Here is a 16,188-nt window from a genome sequence, read left to right on the forward strand (position 1 = left end):
TATTAACATTTTCTCACAACTCTGGTGTCCAAATTGGCTCCCACTGTTGCAGTCTGAGAAGACCCTGAGTAAGGAGAAACACATTAGCAGGACGCAGTTCCCTTGCTCTTGGGTATTGGGTTTTGCAAAAACTTTGTACTGTGAGGTACTGTGAGCCTACTCAGATCCCAAGTACCATGTTTGACTAAAAATGACAGATGGAACTGGCATAATCCAAATTATTGCACTGATTCGCTTGTTTTAAAAAAAGTTTATTTAAACAAAGTAGGTACATTTCACAGAAATGGTTATAAAATGCATAGCATATTATAAACAACACTGTTCCACATACTAGTTGTTACATCCTAAATGTTGCTTTTTAAAAACTTAACAGAAATGAGAAAGCTAAAATCCCCAGTTGTCCTATCTTAGGCACAGTGAAAAAAAATAGTATGATCTAACAAAGCAAGTGTCCACTTTTTCATTCACTCTACTGATTGTATTACTGCATCATTAATTTGCAATTTCCAATTATATGGAAATATCTGGCCCCTGGAGCCACATACCAAGATTAGATTTCCTTCAACTGGAACACATATTGCACTTGCCTAGCTAACCAAACCCCAGGCAACTCCAAGGAAAGCTGACTAAGGGTCTTCACATTGATTAACTTAATGGCCAGAGACTGTATGAGTGGACAAAAAAGCCATCAGTTCTAAGTTGTCACAGCCATACTGCTATTCATAAGCAACTGGACTGTAAGTTGATGAGTCCATATATATTTCAAGCTTGACTTGAATGGATATTGAATGCCCAGTAGTGTAGAAACTTACACTCAGTGGTGATGCAGTGCTATAGGAAGTGGAATTGAGCCTTTTTACAGCACCTGAGAATTGAGCACACCTAGAACATTCAGAACTTTACATAGGTGTCTGATTCCTGACCTTTGGGATGTCAGGGCACAAATAAACGAAAATGAAGAGCACTGCACCAATCCATAACCATAGCCAAGACAAATACCAGCTCATTCAAACAACAGTTCAGTTGAGGCTTCCCATTAGACTTCAATGACAATAGGCAGAAAGCAGATGCTGAGGTAAAAGGAGTTGCACCACGTTTGCACTGGTATAAGCAAATCTAGAATCAAGCAGGCTATAAAATCCATTAATTCACACAAAATAGTGAAGGCAAAATCCCCTTATTTTCAAAACATAGATACATGTGGATCAAAATATGTATGTTTTCAAAACATAGAGATACATGCTCAAGAATAAACTGATGTTCTGCATTATGACATGTACTTTACAGTAGTTTAAGCTTGGCTTGGACTGAAAATAAAGAACTTTGAACTCTGACCAGCAGAGCTCCTTTGGAACTGTTTTTCAAGAATGAGGTCTGAAGTAGTCCAAGAACATTGACGTTTCATTCGCTATCTTCAAGTAGTTTTTTTAAGTTGTTCTGTATCTTAGAAAAAGAGAGAAAATAAATTGGGAGAAAGTGTTACACAGTATTAAAGAAAAAAAAATCAAGACATACTTTCCAATATACTGTCTGTGTCAATGTTAATTTTGTCACAACTACTCATATTGTGGTATTTATGTAAAATGCTTTTTGCACTAGTCAAAGGAAACAACTGGCTATGAACAGCTAGCAGCACACCCAACTGTTGTATTATGAGTATCTCCTGCAATTCCCTTGTATAGATTCTGTCTCCTATTAGGTGTGAGAAAATAAGATGGAAAAAAATCTGGAGTTGAGAAGAAAGGGACAAGAAACCAAACTATTTTAAAGTTCATCAAAACACAGTAACAGCCTCAGACTTCAAAGTTGCAGCTCTTACATTTAAGTGGATAATTCACACAGTTTTGTAACAGCTTCAGCTACACAGCTGACAGTGATACGTGAACATCAAAATAAGGTGTCCTAAGCATGAGAAGCTGTGTCCCATTTGCCAGATTTAGTGTACTGAATGTGGGTTGTCTTCTCTCGCTTACATTGAACGTGATACCAGCAAGCCACATCCTCAAGGATGATTTGCAGAGACCTACTTTACACAGTCTATTTATTCACCCACCTTTTATCTTCTTGTCCTTAAAAGCAAAAAGCAGGGAATAGAGTGGGTCACATCCCATGGTACTCTACCTTAGTGTTCTAAGGTACCCATGTGCTCTCTACCTTAGTAACCAGCAGTCAATGGCTACAGCAGGTTTAGTCACAGCTCCTTTCAGACACTGAGGAGCCACTGGACTCCCTGTTCAAGGATGCCACTTATTAGTTCTACCTTATGATTTATAGCCCAGATGCTCACCTTTTTCAAAAGAACAATTTTGGGGAAAACAGTAGGAAGCACCTACTTTATAGGAGTCACTTAACATAAACAGGAATTTCCTTTTCACAAGCTACTATACAAAGTAAAGAATGAGTAAGTTTAGGCCATGTTTTTCCTCCCCCAATTTTACACTTTTATTGTTTGACAGAAATGGTACATTTTAGCAACTTGTTAAATACACTTCAATGCCAAAGCACAATTCTGCTTGGTAATTCCTTGGCTCTAAATATAAAATAGAGCTTGTAAAAATCACAAGGTCATAATGAAAAAGTCATTGCAACCTCCTTTTGTAGTGAACATTTTTTTAACTGAAGAGTAATCTTTAGTTTTAACCTAGATAATGTCTATGCTCTATTTCATTGCTGCAATCACACAGGAAGTGAGGGGATAGATAGTAAGTCACACTGGAGCCTTTATGCTGCTTTTGCTACCAAACTCAGCTGCAGCTGTACTAGTACTTTTCACCAAGGTATATTAAACAGTTAAGCAATTACAATAACTTTGGTCAGAGAACATAAAACTATGACATTTCTGCTACTTTTGCAGTGCAAGAGTAGCATCAAACATCCTGTTCTAACCACTGCTCACCTCTTTTAGGGTAGACTGGGATGTGGCAATGTGCAGCTAAGGCAATACTCATTTAGCCTGTATGCACAGCAGTTGACTGTCTCAAGTATCTGGCAAATACAAGATAAGACTTAAAGGGTCCAGACACTAACTGAAAAAAAAACAGGACTTAAGACTCTAGGTGATTTCTCTGGGAATAGCTGAATGATCTGACCATCCAACTGCCTTTTATGGTGTCTCCAAGCAGCAACTGCATGATGGAGTGGTAAAGTGCCTTATCCCTGCTGCAAAGGGCTGTCTGGCTGACCTACCACTGGAATGCAGCAAAGGTCTCCTATGAACCATCTTGTCAGCTTGTCCTAGACAGCTGGAAAGCAGTAACCTCTTAAATGACCTAATTGGGCTAAAGATTGTATCTGGTAAGCATCTGGCCAGCACTTTCCCCTTCCATTGATATTGTTATTATCCAGAGCTTACAGAGGGGTTATGCCAGCATTACTTCAACAGCCAAGGGGGAGGAGATGTGGGGTGAAGTCTCTTTTTTGCCATCTTTGTAAGACCTGTGCCACACAGGTAAACAGTGATATTATGTAATGGTAGCTTTTTGCTATTTGAGAAACTTGATTTGGGAAAAAAAGGGTGCTGAAAGACTTTGGCATACTTTCAGTTTTAGAAACAGAGGCAAAAATACCCCATGTGACTTAAAGACATAGGAATTCAAGAACTTCTGTCTGGCTCCAATTTTTTTTTCAGGCTTACACAATGTATGTGCTCCCAAAATGCAACATTTCGTACACATGTACTGGGTGCAGTTGTCAAGGTTTGGGGGCAGGGGTGGGACATGGGGGTGCAGGGGCTGCTGCTGTGGGAAGAGGCCAAGGGCTGCACCATGCAGGCACAGTTGTTTCAACAGCTTCCAATGGACCCACCACAGGGCACAGCTGAGCTCCCCACCCAAGACAGTGGAGCCTCTGGGAAAGTGTTATTTAAGAAATGGGTAAAACACCAAAGAGTGGTGGAGAGTAAGATGGTGAGAAACAGGAATAGGAACATCAAAACCTGATAAGGAGAAGCTCCATGACAGAGATGCCCCCACTGGAGCCCACGAAGAGCCCGTACCAGACCAGAGAGTTATTTCCTAAAAAACCATGCAGCCCTTGGATGAGTCCATGCCACAGCAGGTGAAGAAAGGAGCAGCAGAGAGAAAATTATTATGTACTGATTGTAGCCCCACAACCAGTCCCACCAGGAGAGCAGGGAGAACAGCAAGGAATCAGGCACAAAGGAGTAAAGTTGGGTCTGGTACAGGAGGAGGAAAGCTGTTGTTCTATCATTTGCCCTTCCTTCTCATACATCAATGTAAATTGGTACTGTATTAAACTGATTTTCCCCAAGTCAAGTCTGTTTTGCCTGCAGTGGTAAATGGTAAGCAATCTCCTTGCCTTTGTCTTGACCCATGAGCTTTTCCTATTTTCTTACCCCTCCCTGTTAAGAAGGGTGGGTGAATGTCTGCTGGTCAAGGTTAGCCCCCTGCAACATCTAAAGTGAAACAGAAGTCTCACACCTACTCTTGTTTTGCATAGGTTTCCAATTTAAGTCAGCAAAGACATTTAGTTTGCAATGAGAGAGTGGTAGAAAGGTCAAGGGCAGGGAAATACACAACTGATGCAGCAGCATTTGTGTTACTCAAGTGAAACAGGCAGATTGCAGCCATGGCAGATGACAAAGCTGACTATATATGAAAGCCAGCATTGATTTTTATTAAAAAAAACCCAAACAACTTAAATAAAAGCCCCAGAGAGAAAATGTCATCATACAGTAACAAAGGTTAGGTCTGGAATTTTTAGTCTTGTTGAGCAACAACAACAAAAAAAAAGAGTAAAAAGACATATAGTCAGCCCTGAGGCGTCCAGTTTCTCAGTATTCCTGGTTCTAGGTCTCAAGGCAAAACATTTAGATATACTGGTACTTGTACTTGGGCTAATTTGCAGTCCAAAGCCCAGATGTTTGTCAAGGAAAACACATCAGCTTCTGGTAACAGATTTGGAATAAACTTGGCACTTTTCAAAGTAGCAGACCATAGAAATTCAGAAAGAACCTGATTAGTGGATCAGCATTTGTATTATGTCATAGGAAGTTACCTTTTCCAATTTTATAATATTAGCAGTTAACTCATCACAAAGGGCATCAGCATTAATTTGCAGATGAGATCCCAAACCTTGGCGCACTGGATGTCTGTCAAACAGAATGAAGAAGTTAAGTGTGACAGAAAGGAAAAAGAAAACAGAACCGAGAGATACATGCTGATGTCAAGACAACAGTGACACTGTGAACTGTGCTTGTTTACAGAAACAAAGGCCTAAGTCACTTTGGCACTCTTGACTACAATCTATGTGGTATCATTTGCCAGAGATTTGAAGATGGAAAGCTTTACAGCTATTTCCCCTGGAAATAAGTTGAAAAGTTATATGATTCCCACATCCCGTGACTTGCAGGAAATCAAAAAGCCTAACCCCTTGACACTGTAGAAGTGCACACCAGATCATCCTTGTACTGTTTGAATAACACAACAGAAAAAAGGACCTTCTTGTGTAAGAGTGCTTCAGAAGAGGGACATAGTGTCCTTTCTGCTAATAAAAACAATGCTGAAACAAAAATGTTTTTTGACATTGCCTACTAGTAGAGGTAGGTTTACTCCTCTCCTTGCATTTTTGCAAAAATACAAATGCAAGCTTGTTGAAAGTGAAGAACTACTTCCTGCCTATTCTTTTTTTTTATCAAGAACCTCTGTTTTCTCACACACACACACACAAGTCCTACTGCCTTGCACAGAGGACAGCTGAGAACAGCTGGACCCTAAGCATCATGGTCACTGCTCAATGTGACCACAAGTGCACTGTCAGAGTGACCTGCTTATCACAGACTAGTCACCAAAGAAAGATGAATTAAGTAGCCCTGTTATTCAAGAACTTGAATACTGGTTTGAAATACCAGCAGACAGTTCCAGCCAGCCTGGGTACAACTCTGGATGGAATTTTATCTCTGCCTGCATTTTTCAGGTGATGCTTCTCCAGCTGTCTGCATTCCCACTCACACTGCATGTGGCTGCAGGTTTTGTAATGAAATTTATGAATTACTTTTAAAGCCAAGTTTTTCAGAGCAACTAAAAAAGAAATCATATGTAAGAAGGGGAGAAGAGTCAACGCAAACTTTAATGCTGAATAAACCGAATAGTATTCTCAGCAGTATTCAGTTAAGTGCCTTCTGCCCTAAGAGAGAAGCAGGAAGCCCATAAACTTAGTGGAATACTGCTGTGGTGCATACCCTTGCACTGTCTCTCCATTTGACATGTGCCTATTTCCTACCCATGAAACATGGAAATTAAAAAAATAAATACACAGGGAAAAATGACACCCATGACAGGATGGAACTACAGCCCCTTCCACTATACCAAGAACACCTTCTTGTGGTGTATTGTGGTGATTTTTTTTTTGTTTGGTTTTTAAATTTTATTTTAGCAAGACAAAATATCAGTTTCTAAAGAGGATACAGGCAGGCCAAAGGTTTAGAAAACAAGCCCACAGATTATAAAGTGTCTTCTGTCATTGTAAGCTAATAAATGACATTAAGACTGAAGTTACACCTTTTCCACAGAATTATTGCTCTGGAAAGGAACTGCTCACTTCAGCAGTATATATATAAGTTACTCACAGCCACCTGAAACAGTCCTGAGGCAGTTGTAAATCATGATATATTACATTCATACTAAAAGTCTTAAATGTGTGGCTGTTAGATGAGAGTAGTACAGATAAAGGAACTACAGAACACAGACATCACAATGGCACAACACAGTATCACACTGGCTTCTGAAGAAAATAAATGAGCATGGTAAATAATGGAAAAAGATTTTAAAACCCTAGAATTTTAGAGTGTATCTTACTCCTGATGTGAATCAAAGGATGTGATGGAAATTAGACGCTCCTCCAGGACACTGATTTTATATCTCATGTAGAAGGTAGAAAATATTAATACACAAACACTGTAGAAAAGAAAAATAAGGTATATAAAATACTACTACTGCTAACAGTCATAATAACAACAACAACAACAAACCCAACAACTTTAGAGGCACCTTACAACTCTAATGTTAAAAGGAATTTAAACTTCTACTTCTAAAATGTTGAACAATAAAGATATCACTCTTAGGAACACTTTGGGAATACCTATCTCAGGCATTCAGACAGTTATGAATATCTTAAGCCTGAGAATATTGACATGTCAAGTGAAAATACAAGTAGTTAAACTCTTTAATAATTTTCTGAGCCAAAAGACCCTTGGATCTGCTAAGTGAGGGCCTGTTAAGTAAGTCTGCTTCAGCGCGTTTACTCTTGAAAAGTATAAAGGCCACAATTAACAATAATTTCCTTTTCTCAAGTGAATCTTAGATTATATTATTCCATGTAAGCATAAGGAAATCCTACTGGTTTGACAATCTTAGTATTAATTGCTAACTTACAGAATTGCGTAAAATATAAGCACATGGTTCAGAGATAAGACATTCTGTGACTTCATTTTGTGTAAGAATCTGAAGGCTTCAGAATGGCCTGAGAGAAAATAAACCAAGTGTTACTTTCATAAAGCAGACCACAGCATGCAAACAATGCTTTGAAGGATGCAACAGATACAAGCAGAAGGATAAAAAGAAAGATGTTGCAATTTACACAAACTGATGTAACTATGCAAACTTATCCCAACTAACTCTACCTGAGCTAGCTGACTTACCATTTCGAGGACTATTTTGGGCTTTTCTGTCAGGTCCACGCTTACTGTGTGCATCTGAACGGACAGATTTTGCCTCAGTCTTGGAAACTTTCAAGTGAGTCTCTGTCTCCATAACATGATAATCTGTCAAGAGCAACATTTTTGGTAAAGCTGAAATATGAAGTTAAAGGAAGCTGTTAATAGCTTAAGATAGTGAGGGAGTAAGGGAAGTTTTTAAAAGGTGCAATTCTGGACTTGGCTAAAAAGCAGCAGTTGGTTTTAGTTACCTTAAACCAGCGAAGATAGCAACATGTGCAAACTTCGAAGGTTATCATTCTATTTCTAGGCAAAAAACATTACAGACACAAAAGTCATCCCTCAAAAAGACTACATATGCTACAATAATGATTCCAAACTACTTTAATAGCAGCATCAAATGGAGATGCTGCATTATTACTTTAAAAAGGAGATTATAGCTCCCTTGTTATCTAAACACAGACAATTTCTTTAAAATGCTGGGACAGAAAATTCCAGTCACACTCAGTTTTGTTCATGCTTTAGCTGCACTCCCTGGACTGCTCTAATGAAGCACAAGAAACAGAATCACATGAGACAGATGTGATCCCATCCACCCTGAATTTCCTAGGGTGGTTCTTTAACTGGGTATTGTTTTTCTAATTGTGTAAAAGGAAAATGGAAAGGTCTGAAGTAGTCATTAGCAACAGGGAAGTAAGACAGCAAGTTAAATCATCATTCAGAAACATTCATGTGGCATAAGATGACACTACAATTTAGTTACTCCTTCACAACTACCAAACATCTAAAAATACAAACACAGTAAATTCCAAGGACCGGCTTATGCAAATAGCCCCAAACCTTAGCACTGAACAAAAGACACATCAAAACAAAGATGAGTTAATTAAAACTAACATGACAGAAAACTATTAAAATTATACTATTACATTCAAAAGTAATGGTAGAAGTTTCTTGTACAAATTTTTCTAGACAAGATGGAACCTGTAGTAATACCACACATCACAACACATTATCTATTAATATATATTAATTGTACAGCAGAATAATGCCCTAGGTCTTGCTAATGACATTCAACATGTGCTACATAAAACAAGTTCTGCTGTACCTATGAACTTAACGTACAGTGAGTTTCTATGCATCATTCCTTCTAATTAGGTGAAGAGCTGGAGGCACAGGAGACTACAAACAGTAGTGTTAAGAAAAGAAAAAGAAACTTTGGAGAGTATCTTCACCTATTTTAATAACAGAAAAGAATAGAAAGAGGATTTAAAAACAAAATCACAAAAACATGTAAAACGTGATTTTTGGTAACCAAAACCCACCATGGTTCAGAACCTTATTTGGATAGCTTAAAAAAGTTACACTGTGATTTGAACTACTTTTTTAAAGGAGGAACATTTCTGACATTGTATCTTTGCTAGCATAACTGATGGGAGATGTGGGAACAGGTATGGGTTTGCAGCTGCAGGCAGCACTGACAAATCAGATTTGATGCTGAACAAGTCATTGCCAGAATATGGATTGCAAAGGGATATAATAATGGAAATGCAACTATTCAGGCTTTGAGGAAGACCTTAAAACTCATGTAATTCTCCAGCACTGTGGACAACATAGATTCCACATCAGAAAGGGATGACAGAAGCAAACCCAGAGTCAAACTCTTCATTTTCTTGGGGCTCCATGAATCCACTCACCTTGGAAGCATTCCAGCTCTGGGGTTTGTGAACCTGTGCTGCTGGACTCTTCCATTTCCTGTCTTCGCTGCTGCACTATTCCATCCAGATCAGAATAGTCTTCATTGAAATCCTAATGGGAAGAAGGAGTTACAAGAAAGCTCAGCCTTGTTCTAAATCAAAAGAACCTTAATACCTCTGACAACCCCCTAGAAACTGAACTAACAATTACAGATTTAAAACTGTCTAGCCAGGAACAATCTCTGATATCAAGATGTTGAGATCAAGTTAGAAAAATAATCCCCATCATTCTCTGCCTCCATTTAAGTGAAGCAATTAAGCCTGTGTGCAAAAGAAAGAGACTATTAAGTTAGATCAACTGAGAACGCCAGGACAGGCATTACCAGAATTAGAGTCTCATCATTGCACAGTCTTTCAGATGTCTGAACTGTGAGAGGAAGGACTGCAACTAGAAACACTAGAAAAAACTCCTGTAAGACACCTCTAAGCCAGTAGTGTGCTCAGTGAAACCTGCCTGGTAGAGAGAGATATTTAGAGCACAGAGACCTTGGAATATATCCAAAGCATATGCACACATGTATATACTGCCTGTGATAAAATCAAATTACACTCATGCCAATCATTCCCAGTGGTTCCTATTGTTAAAGACACAATGCAAGTTCTAGAAACAGGTATAATAATTTACTCCAGTTTCATTTCTTGGACGTTTTAAGTAGTACTTGCAACAAAAGGTGCCATGCAACAAAAGAACAAACATTTAAGCCATTTACCAAGGGCAGACTTGTAGGACGATCAGCCCTGAAACTGTTTTCTGCAGAAGAGGGATTTGGACTGTTGCCCATGCCTGTATCCTGAAAAAAGGAAGCAGTAACAAGGAACACACTCAGAAACTACCTAGCATTAAAAGGCAGGAAAGCAGTAGTAATGAACACAAAGCTACATACCATCTTCTCTCATATTAGTACTTACCTCAAGATGTCTACAGATGGATTTTAATAGCTTGTAGGTGGTATCTCTGGAGAGTAAGGAGACAAACATGTACTGAAAAACAAAAGTTCCAAAACTATTTGAGAAAAGGCATATATATAGTAAAATCTTCCTTTTATCTAAACAAAACTGCCAGGTGGTTTTGCTGTTCAGTAACCATTTTCAAGAACCTTCATGCAGCAGGAAAAAACTCCACTCCTCCTAAGCCTATCACTTGACATTAATCACAAGAAACACAGAGCAGATGTGTAAAAGTTACTATGTTCTGTTGCAGAAACCACAGCATATCCCAGATCTGTTCTTTTTTTTCTTAAAAAAAGACTTTGTATGTCTGAAAGTCTATAAGACTATGTTTCACCTACTCTTTAGGGAAAAAAACCAAACTGTAACTCATTTTCTGTACAGACTCCTTCTTCCAGATATATTTGTGCAATGAAAATGTGATGATTCTAAAGCTGCGCTTAGGATAATCACACTTTCTATTGCTTGATGCAATTTCTATTCCTAAGATTCACTATAACCAACAATATTTTGTGCATCTAAGGTATTGCTGGTGATGTAAAAGAAAGAATATTGTCAGAGCTGCCAATATGTCAGGTAACCCTCTGTGCATGTGCTTCCTGACCCAGGTGCTTCAGTTCCCCCAGTGCCACTACATGGCAGTCTTGGAGAATAGCCAACGATAGATTATTGAAAGCAGGTGGCAACCAGAGATCTCTTTTATTTTCTCATCAAGTCCTACATAGCTGTAATTACTGAAGATCCAAATTAAAACTACAGGCAGTTAGGAGGACAAATAAAGATGGCCCTTGCCTGTCTCAAGCGAGAAGGCAGAAGCAGCTAGAATCATTCCCTAAAAATTCAGATCCTCTAGGGTCTTGACATGCAACCAATTCCTGTAGCCACTTAAGTGGCCACCAGGCACCTTCAAGAATCCCTCATATCATTGCCAACAAGTAGGGAGAAAAGAAAAAAAATTAGAAAAGAAAAAGATGCAAGTAGAGTGCAATGGCTTCATCCTCTATCAGTACTTACCCTGTCTGTGACTGTTGCTATGATCAAAGCATTTGGCACAAGAAGGGCAGTTTTGGTTTTTTTCAAAAGTGTCACAGAGAGCACAGGTATACTAATCTGAAAGAAGATCAGTGTTGTATTAAGAGTCCCAATATGCACAGACAAGTCTGCATTTTCTTTCACAAGGAGCCAGCCTACCAACTGTGGTAAGCAGGACCTTCAACACTCAGATTTCTACACTACATTCCTGATTATGAATATTTCATGGGGAACAGGTACAGTTTTACTTATTATTAACTGGTTTTACTTGTGTTTTTGTCAGATGGCAATCTAGGATCTAGTTTGTGTCAACCTTACTTGATCCCTTCAGCCTCTTATAAGACTACAGGGTTAGTTAACTGCAGAACAAGCTAGTCTAAAAGCTAGGCTTCTATGTTTAGAAACCAAACATTTCAACATATATCAGACAGAGAGGCTTGTTGAATAATGAGCATAAAAGTCTTCTCACCACTTAACAGATTCTTTAGTTTGCAATAAGCAGCTGAGCAAACAGCTTGTAGTTTCACTGATGTTGAAAGAGTCAATATGCACACAAACAGTGACTTAAACTGATTCTGGTGTGTGCCATCCAGGCTGTCCACATTTACACTGAAAAGTTCTCAACTTGCCTTCCTGCTCTGTGTTTATATCCAAGTCCACTAGGTTAATGCCTGCTAAATTTCAGAGTGTTTAACTTCAGATATTCTACATGGGGCCTTCCTGTACATCCCCTATTAAAGGATGGTTTGACTTTCAGTTCAAAAGCTTTGAGCTTAGTGAATAAGGCAATAATCCTGGATACACATGATCAGGATACAGCTTCTGTTATAGATTCCTTTTGACACACACGGTCACAACAACCTCAGAAATTTGGAAGGAAAAGTGTCCAACGATTGTTCAATGGTGACCATAGCACTGAATTAAAGAAATGCCAGTGTAGAAGGGGAATTAAGTTAATCTGTGCAACGTTTCATAAAACCTTATTAACTTTTGTTTCGAACAGTAACACAAAGTCACGAAGTGAAAAATTGATCCAAGTAACAAAAAATGTATTTGTGTATCTCAGTACAAGACTGCCAGTGACTGCTTAATAATGGCTAGTTGTGTATCTGCTTGTCATCTAAGGAACAGAAACTCACTCTTTTGTTGGTAGTTTTATTTGTGTTCTAGCAGGAAAAAACCAAACCCAATGCAAAGCATGTAATCTTAGTTATTCTTGGTCCCAGGCCAGGCCTAAGAATCCACAAATCTGGTCATCATTTGTTCTATTGATTTTAAAAATATTTCTACTTGCCCTACTTCTGAAGCCAAGTATTCTGAAAATGGATAATTAAAAAGGTCCTCCACTGCAAAGTTTCTTCTTAAACTGGATATGTATCAAAGTTTTTGCAACACTTCTCAAAAAAGCTTTTTCTGTGAGTGGTGAGAAGGGAGCAGCTACAATATGTGTTTGAGGGAAAACCCAGAATCCTCAGGTAGTCATCTGAGAACCTGCATCTCGTTTTTTTTTAAAAAATAAATAATGAAGCAACAAAACAAAACAAAGCCAAACCAGATTTTCCAGCTGAAATCCTGCTAATACTAATGATTAAAAAAACCATCTCAGACTTCTTCTAATTGGTTTAGTTCACCTCAAAGAACCTTAAATCAGAGATGCTAATGGCATTCTACTGCATGCTATTTTGATGGATAACATTACTGTAACCAAGACTAAAGTGTACTTAAGTGGGATTAAGTACTGGTTTACAGCACTGTTATCTCAGCATTAGATTAAAATGATAAAATCACTGCAAAGTACCTAAATTCTATGTGGAGTAATAATTATTTTAGGAAACAAATGTACCTGCAGGCAACTTGGAAAGCAACTAAAATACAGAAGACAATATTTAGCTCCAGGGAAGACTCAATTCCAACAAATATACCCAAAACAGAACTACTTGTAAAGAAACTAAAATCTTCCAAGGTCTATTCAGTCCTGCAGAAGCAATCTTTTACTTCTAAATAAGCACGGTCTTTACATTGCAGATTCAAATCTCCTGACTTGCATGGCTTGCAATAAAAAAATTATGCAGAGCGAAGAATTCATATTGAAAAATTGCTTAGAATATGCAGATCTGCTATTTCACAGAACAAAACACTTCATCACTATACTTAAATTGTATTTTAAGCTGTAATCAATAACATTTTTTGTCTTGGAAACTTTGATGCTGCATCTGAATGGTAAAAGGTTCCTGTTCCGTAAAGCTGAATTTCCTTCTCCCTCTTCCATGACAGTCTTGATATTCCCGTTTTCCTTTTTTTTTGTTTTGTTTTTTGTTTTGTTGATAGTATCCCTAAAAGCTTGTGCTTGCTTTATCTGATTGAAAAAAAGCTTTAAATGTGCGATACAGTGGTAGAGGGATGCCAGCTGGAAGTAAATGATCAGGCCTGTCCCCTTCTTCCTTCATTTCCCCTTCAATAGATTCTGTCATTTCCCCTTCAATAGGTTCTGAAAACAATGACTTAGAATTGAATAATCTGGACTATCATTATGACTACATTTGCAGATACTGTCCACTCCACCCTATCTTGTAATATCTATCCACTTTTTATCATAAACATAAATGTGTATGTATTTCTGCATTTAAAACCCTGTTGACAAAGATAATTTCTTAGTACTACATCATTATAATTCTGCATCTTTCTTTCCCACGTCTTTTTAGTCTAGTTGGTATAGTTCTAGATTTTTCTACACATTTATCTTAGCTTGGATTCAGAAAGATGTCCTGAAGTTTGAAGCAGTCACAATTGCTCGTGATGAACAGGAGATTCAAGTACAGCAGCTTTGACTTTAATGAGATTAATTGTCAGTGTAGCTGTTACTGATCATGAATGTCAGTATCCAACCATTTGTTAATTCTGATTTACCTGTCTGTACCACATAGCTTTACTGAGTTACCATCTGCATTAATGTACAGTCTATGACTAATAGAATCTATTAACTAAGAATTAACAATAACTCAGTTTCTTGGGCCAAGCAGTAATACACAATAAGCTGTAAGGTGACTATGAACCACATGTTGTTAATAATTTTAAGTGTTCTTTAAATGTCTTCCACCTACTTAAAAGTCACTTCAAAGATAGATCATGGTACATCAAAATGGGTGACATCAGAAAAATGAGATACTGTCAACTCCTGAACCGTTTCAGTATCCAGTTCACTGACTAAAGGTCTGCATCTAACCACGACCCTGGTTTAATAAAGTACTCAGGAAAGTAGCCAAAGAAATCCCCACAGCAAATCAAGCTGTTTCCCCATAGAAGTTTATAAACAAAGCAGACTTTATGTAAACCAAGAAAACCACTTCCAAACCCCCAAATCAATAGAACCAGAGCACAAATCTTTTCAGAAAGGGTTTGTTTTTAGTCCTATGCATATAATTCACCACAGAGAGCCCAAGCCTTAGGTGGGTCATATCTGTACCAAGAAAGAGTAAATGAGGATCCTCCTAACTGTTCATGTTCCACTTCTGCTCTTACTACCAGCTCACAAGTAAAAACTTAGCAAAATGTTTTTTCTTTCCTCATTCTCTGTTTACATGAGAATGGTAGAGGAATCCCTCAAAGATCTTTGCTACTTGACTCATAAGTCTGCTTTAGTTCATGTTCTTTGTTTGTCTTAATAGGCTTGTTCCTTTCCTCCAGTTCCCCAACTACAGCCCTGTAGTCCTTCTTTCTGGCTTTCCCTCCTCTTCATCTTTTCCACTACCCTGAGACAGATATTTTGTACAGTTTGTGCTATATGGGTTTGGAACTGTCCTACCTACTACATCTCAGATCCTTTCCTCTCACCTACATTTTTTTTGGACAGGAAATACTTAAGAGACAGACCTGATCTTTAACAATCACAATGCTGCAGTTCTAAAGTGACTTTCAGGCTTTTTCTAAACAGTGACTGCAATAAAAGTATTATAAGTACTCGTGCCTTGCATAACAATGTGAACTTCTGGTAATGAATAAATTGTTAAAGAATAGCATTACTTACTGTTCTGTATATACATATTTTACTAACCTTAGTGTCTTTACCAAAAACCTTGGAATGAAAGCAAATCCAATTTTCAGAAAGGAATAACTTTCCTTGGTACAGAATCTCTTTCTGCAGAGCACAGGTAAAACCTGAAACAAACATATACTCCATAATCCTAAGACAGCTGTTATCAACTGGCTTTTGTTTTGCTCTTTTTTCAAAGCCATAATATGCTTGGGTTTATACTGGTTGATAAACATTATGAAACCTTGAAATATTTGGTAAATTCAACTAATACTGACAAGCTCTGAAGATTTCACAGGCTTAAGTTTAGGCTCAGAATATCTCAAGGACTGAAAGACATAACATGCAAATAGCTTTGAAAAGCCAAGAATACTTTTTGAGACAGTACCACCTAGCTTCCTATAAACGTTTTTTACTAGCTTTCAAGTAACCATGTCTTGTAAATATACTTACTTACTTGATTAATGAAAGGTTTTAGCTTTAAGTGTTTACCGCTACAGCAGCTGTTTGAATTACTAACAACCATATAACACATATAAAATAATACTGCTTTTATTTCACCACCACTGAGCAAACCATTTCTCACTCAAACTGCTTTCCTTATATTCAAGAAAAATTTGTTACTAATGCCTATGAAGACTTTGGGTGTTACAACTACCAGAGAGAACACAATCTTTAAACATTTTAAGTCCTTCTAGCAGTGCTTTTGAATTTTAAAGCATTAACAACAGCAAAAATCTAAGCTAGTCACT

The 16,188-nt window shown here is 37.9% G+C and overlaps 1 protein-coding gene across 3 annotated transcripts in view; it reads right to left on the reverse strand.

Moving 5' to 3' along the window:
* Positions 1-255: 255 nt before the first annotated feature.
* Positions 256-16,188, reverse strand: part of GRAMD2B (GRAM domain containing 2B) — a 45,978-nt gene continuing 30,045 nt past the window's right edge. For 2 of the 3 annotated variants that reach the window (XM_008492548.2, XM_030467897.1), the window contains exons 5-14: positions 15,458-15,561; positions 11,389-11,484; positions 10,336-10,407; positions 10,137-10,217; positions 9,367-9,478; positions 7,658-7,780; positions 7,392-7,479; positions 6,816-6,914; positions 5,017-5,110; positions 256-1,443 (exon numbers count right to left, since the gene is read on the reverse strand). In XM_008492548.2, coding sequence (XP_008490770.1) covers positions 1,402-1,443; positions 5,017-5,110; positions 6,816-6,914; positions 7,392-7,479; positions 7,658-7,780; positions 9,367-9,478; positions 10,137-10,217; positions 10,336-10,407; positions 11,389-11,484; positions 15,458-15,561 — 911 coding nt within the window. In that variant the 3' untranslated portion in view covers positions 256-1,401. The remainder of the gene's footprint in view (positions 1,444-5,016; positions 5,111-6,815; positions 6,915-7,391; positions 7,480-7,657; positions 7,781-9,366; positions 9,479-10,136; positions 10,218-10,335; positions 10,408-11,388; positions 11,485-15,457; positions 15,562-16,188) is intronic. The other variant, XM_030467898.1, reaches the window with a different exon arrangement.

The sequence above is a fragment of the Calypte anna genome, chromosome Z, assembly GCF_003957555.1.
Source record: "Calypte anna isolate BGI_N300 chromosome Z, bCalAnn1_v1.p, whole genome shotgun sequence".
Taxonomy (NCBI): domain Eukaryota; kingdom Metazoa; phylum Chordata; class Aves; order Apodiformes; family Trochilidae; genus Calypte; species Calypte anna.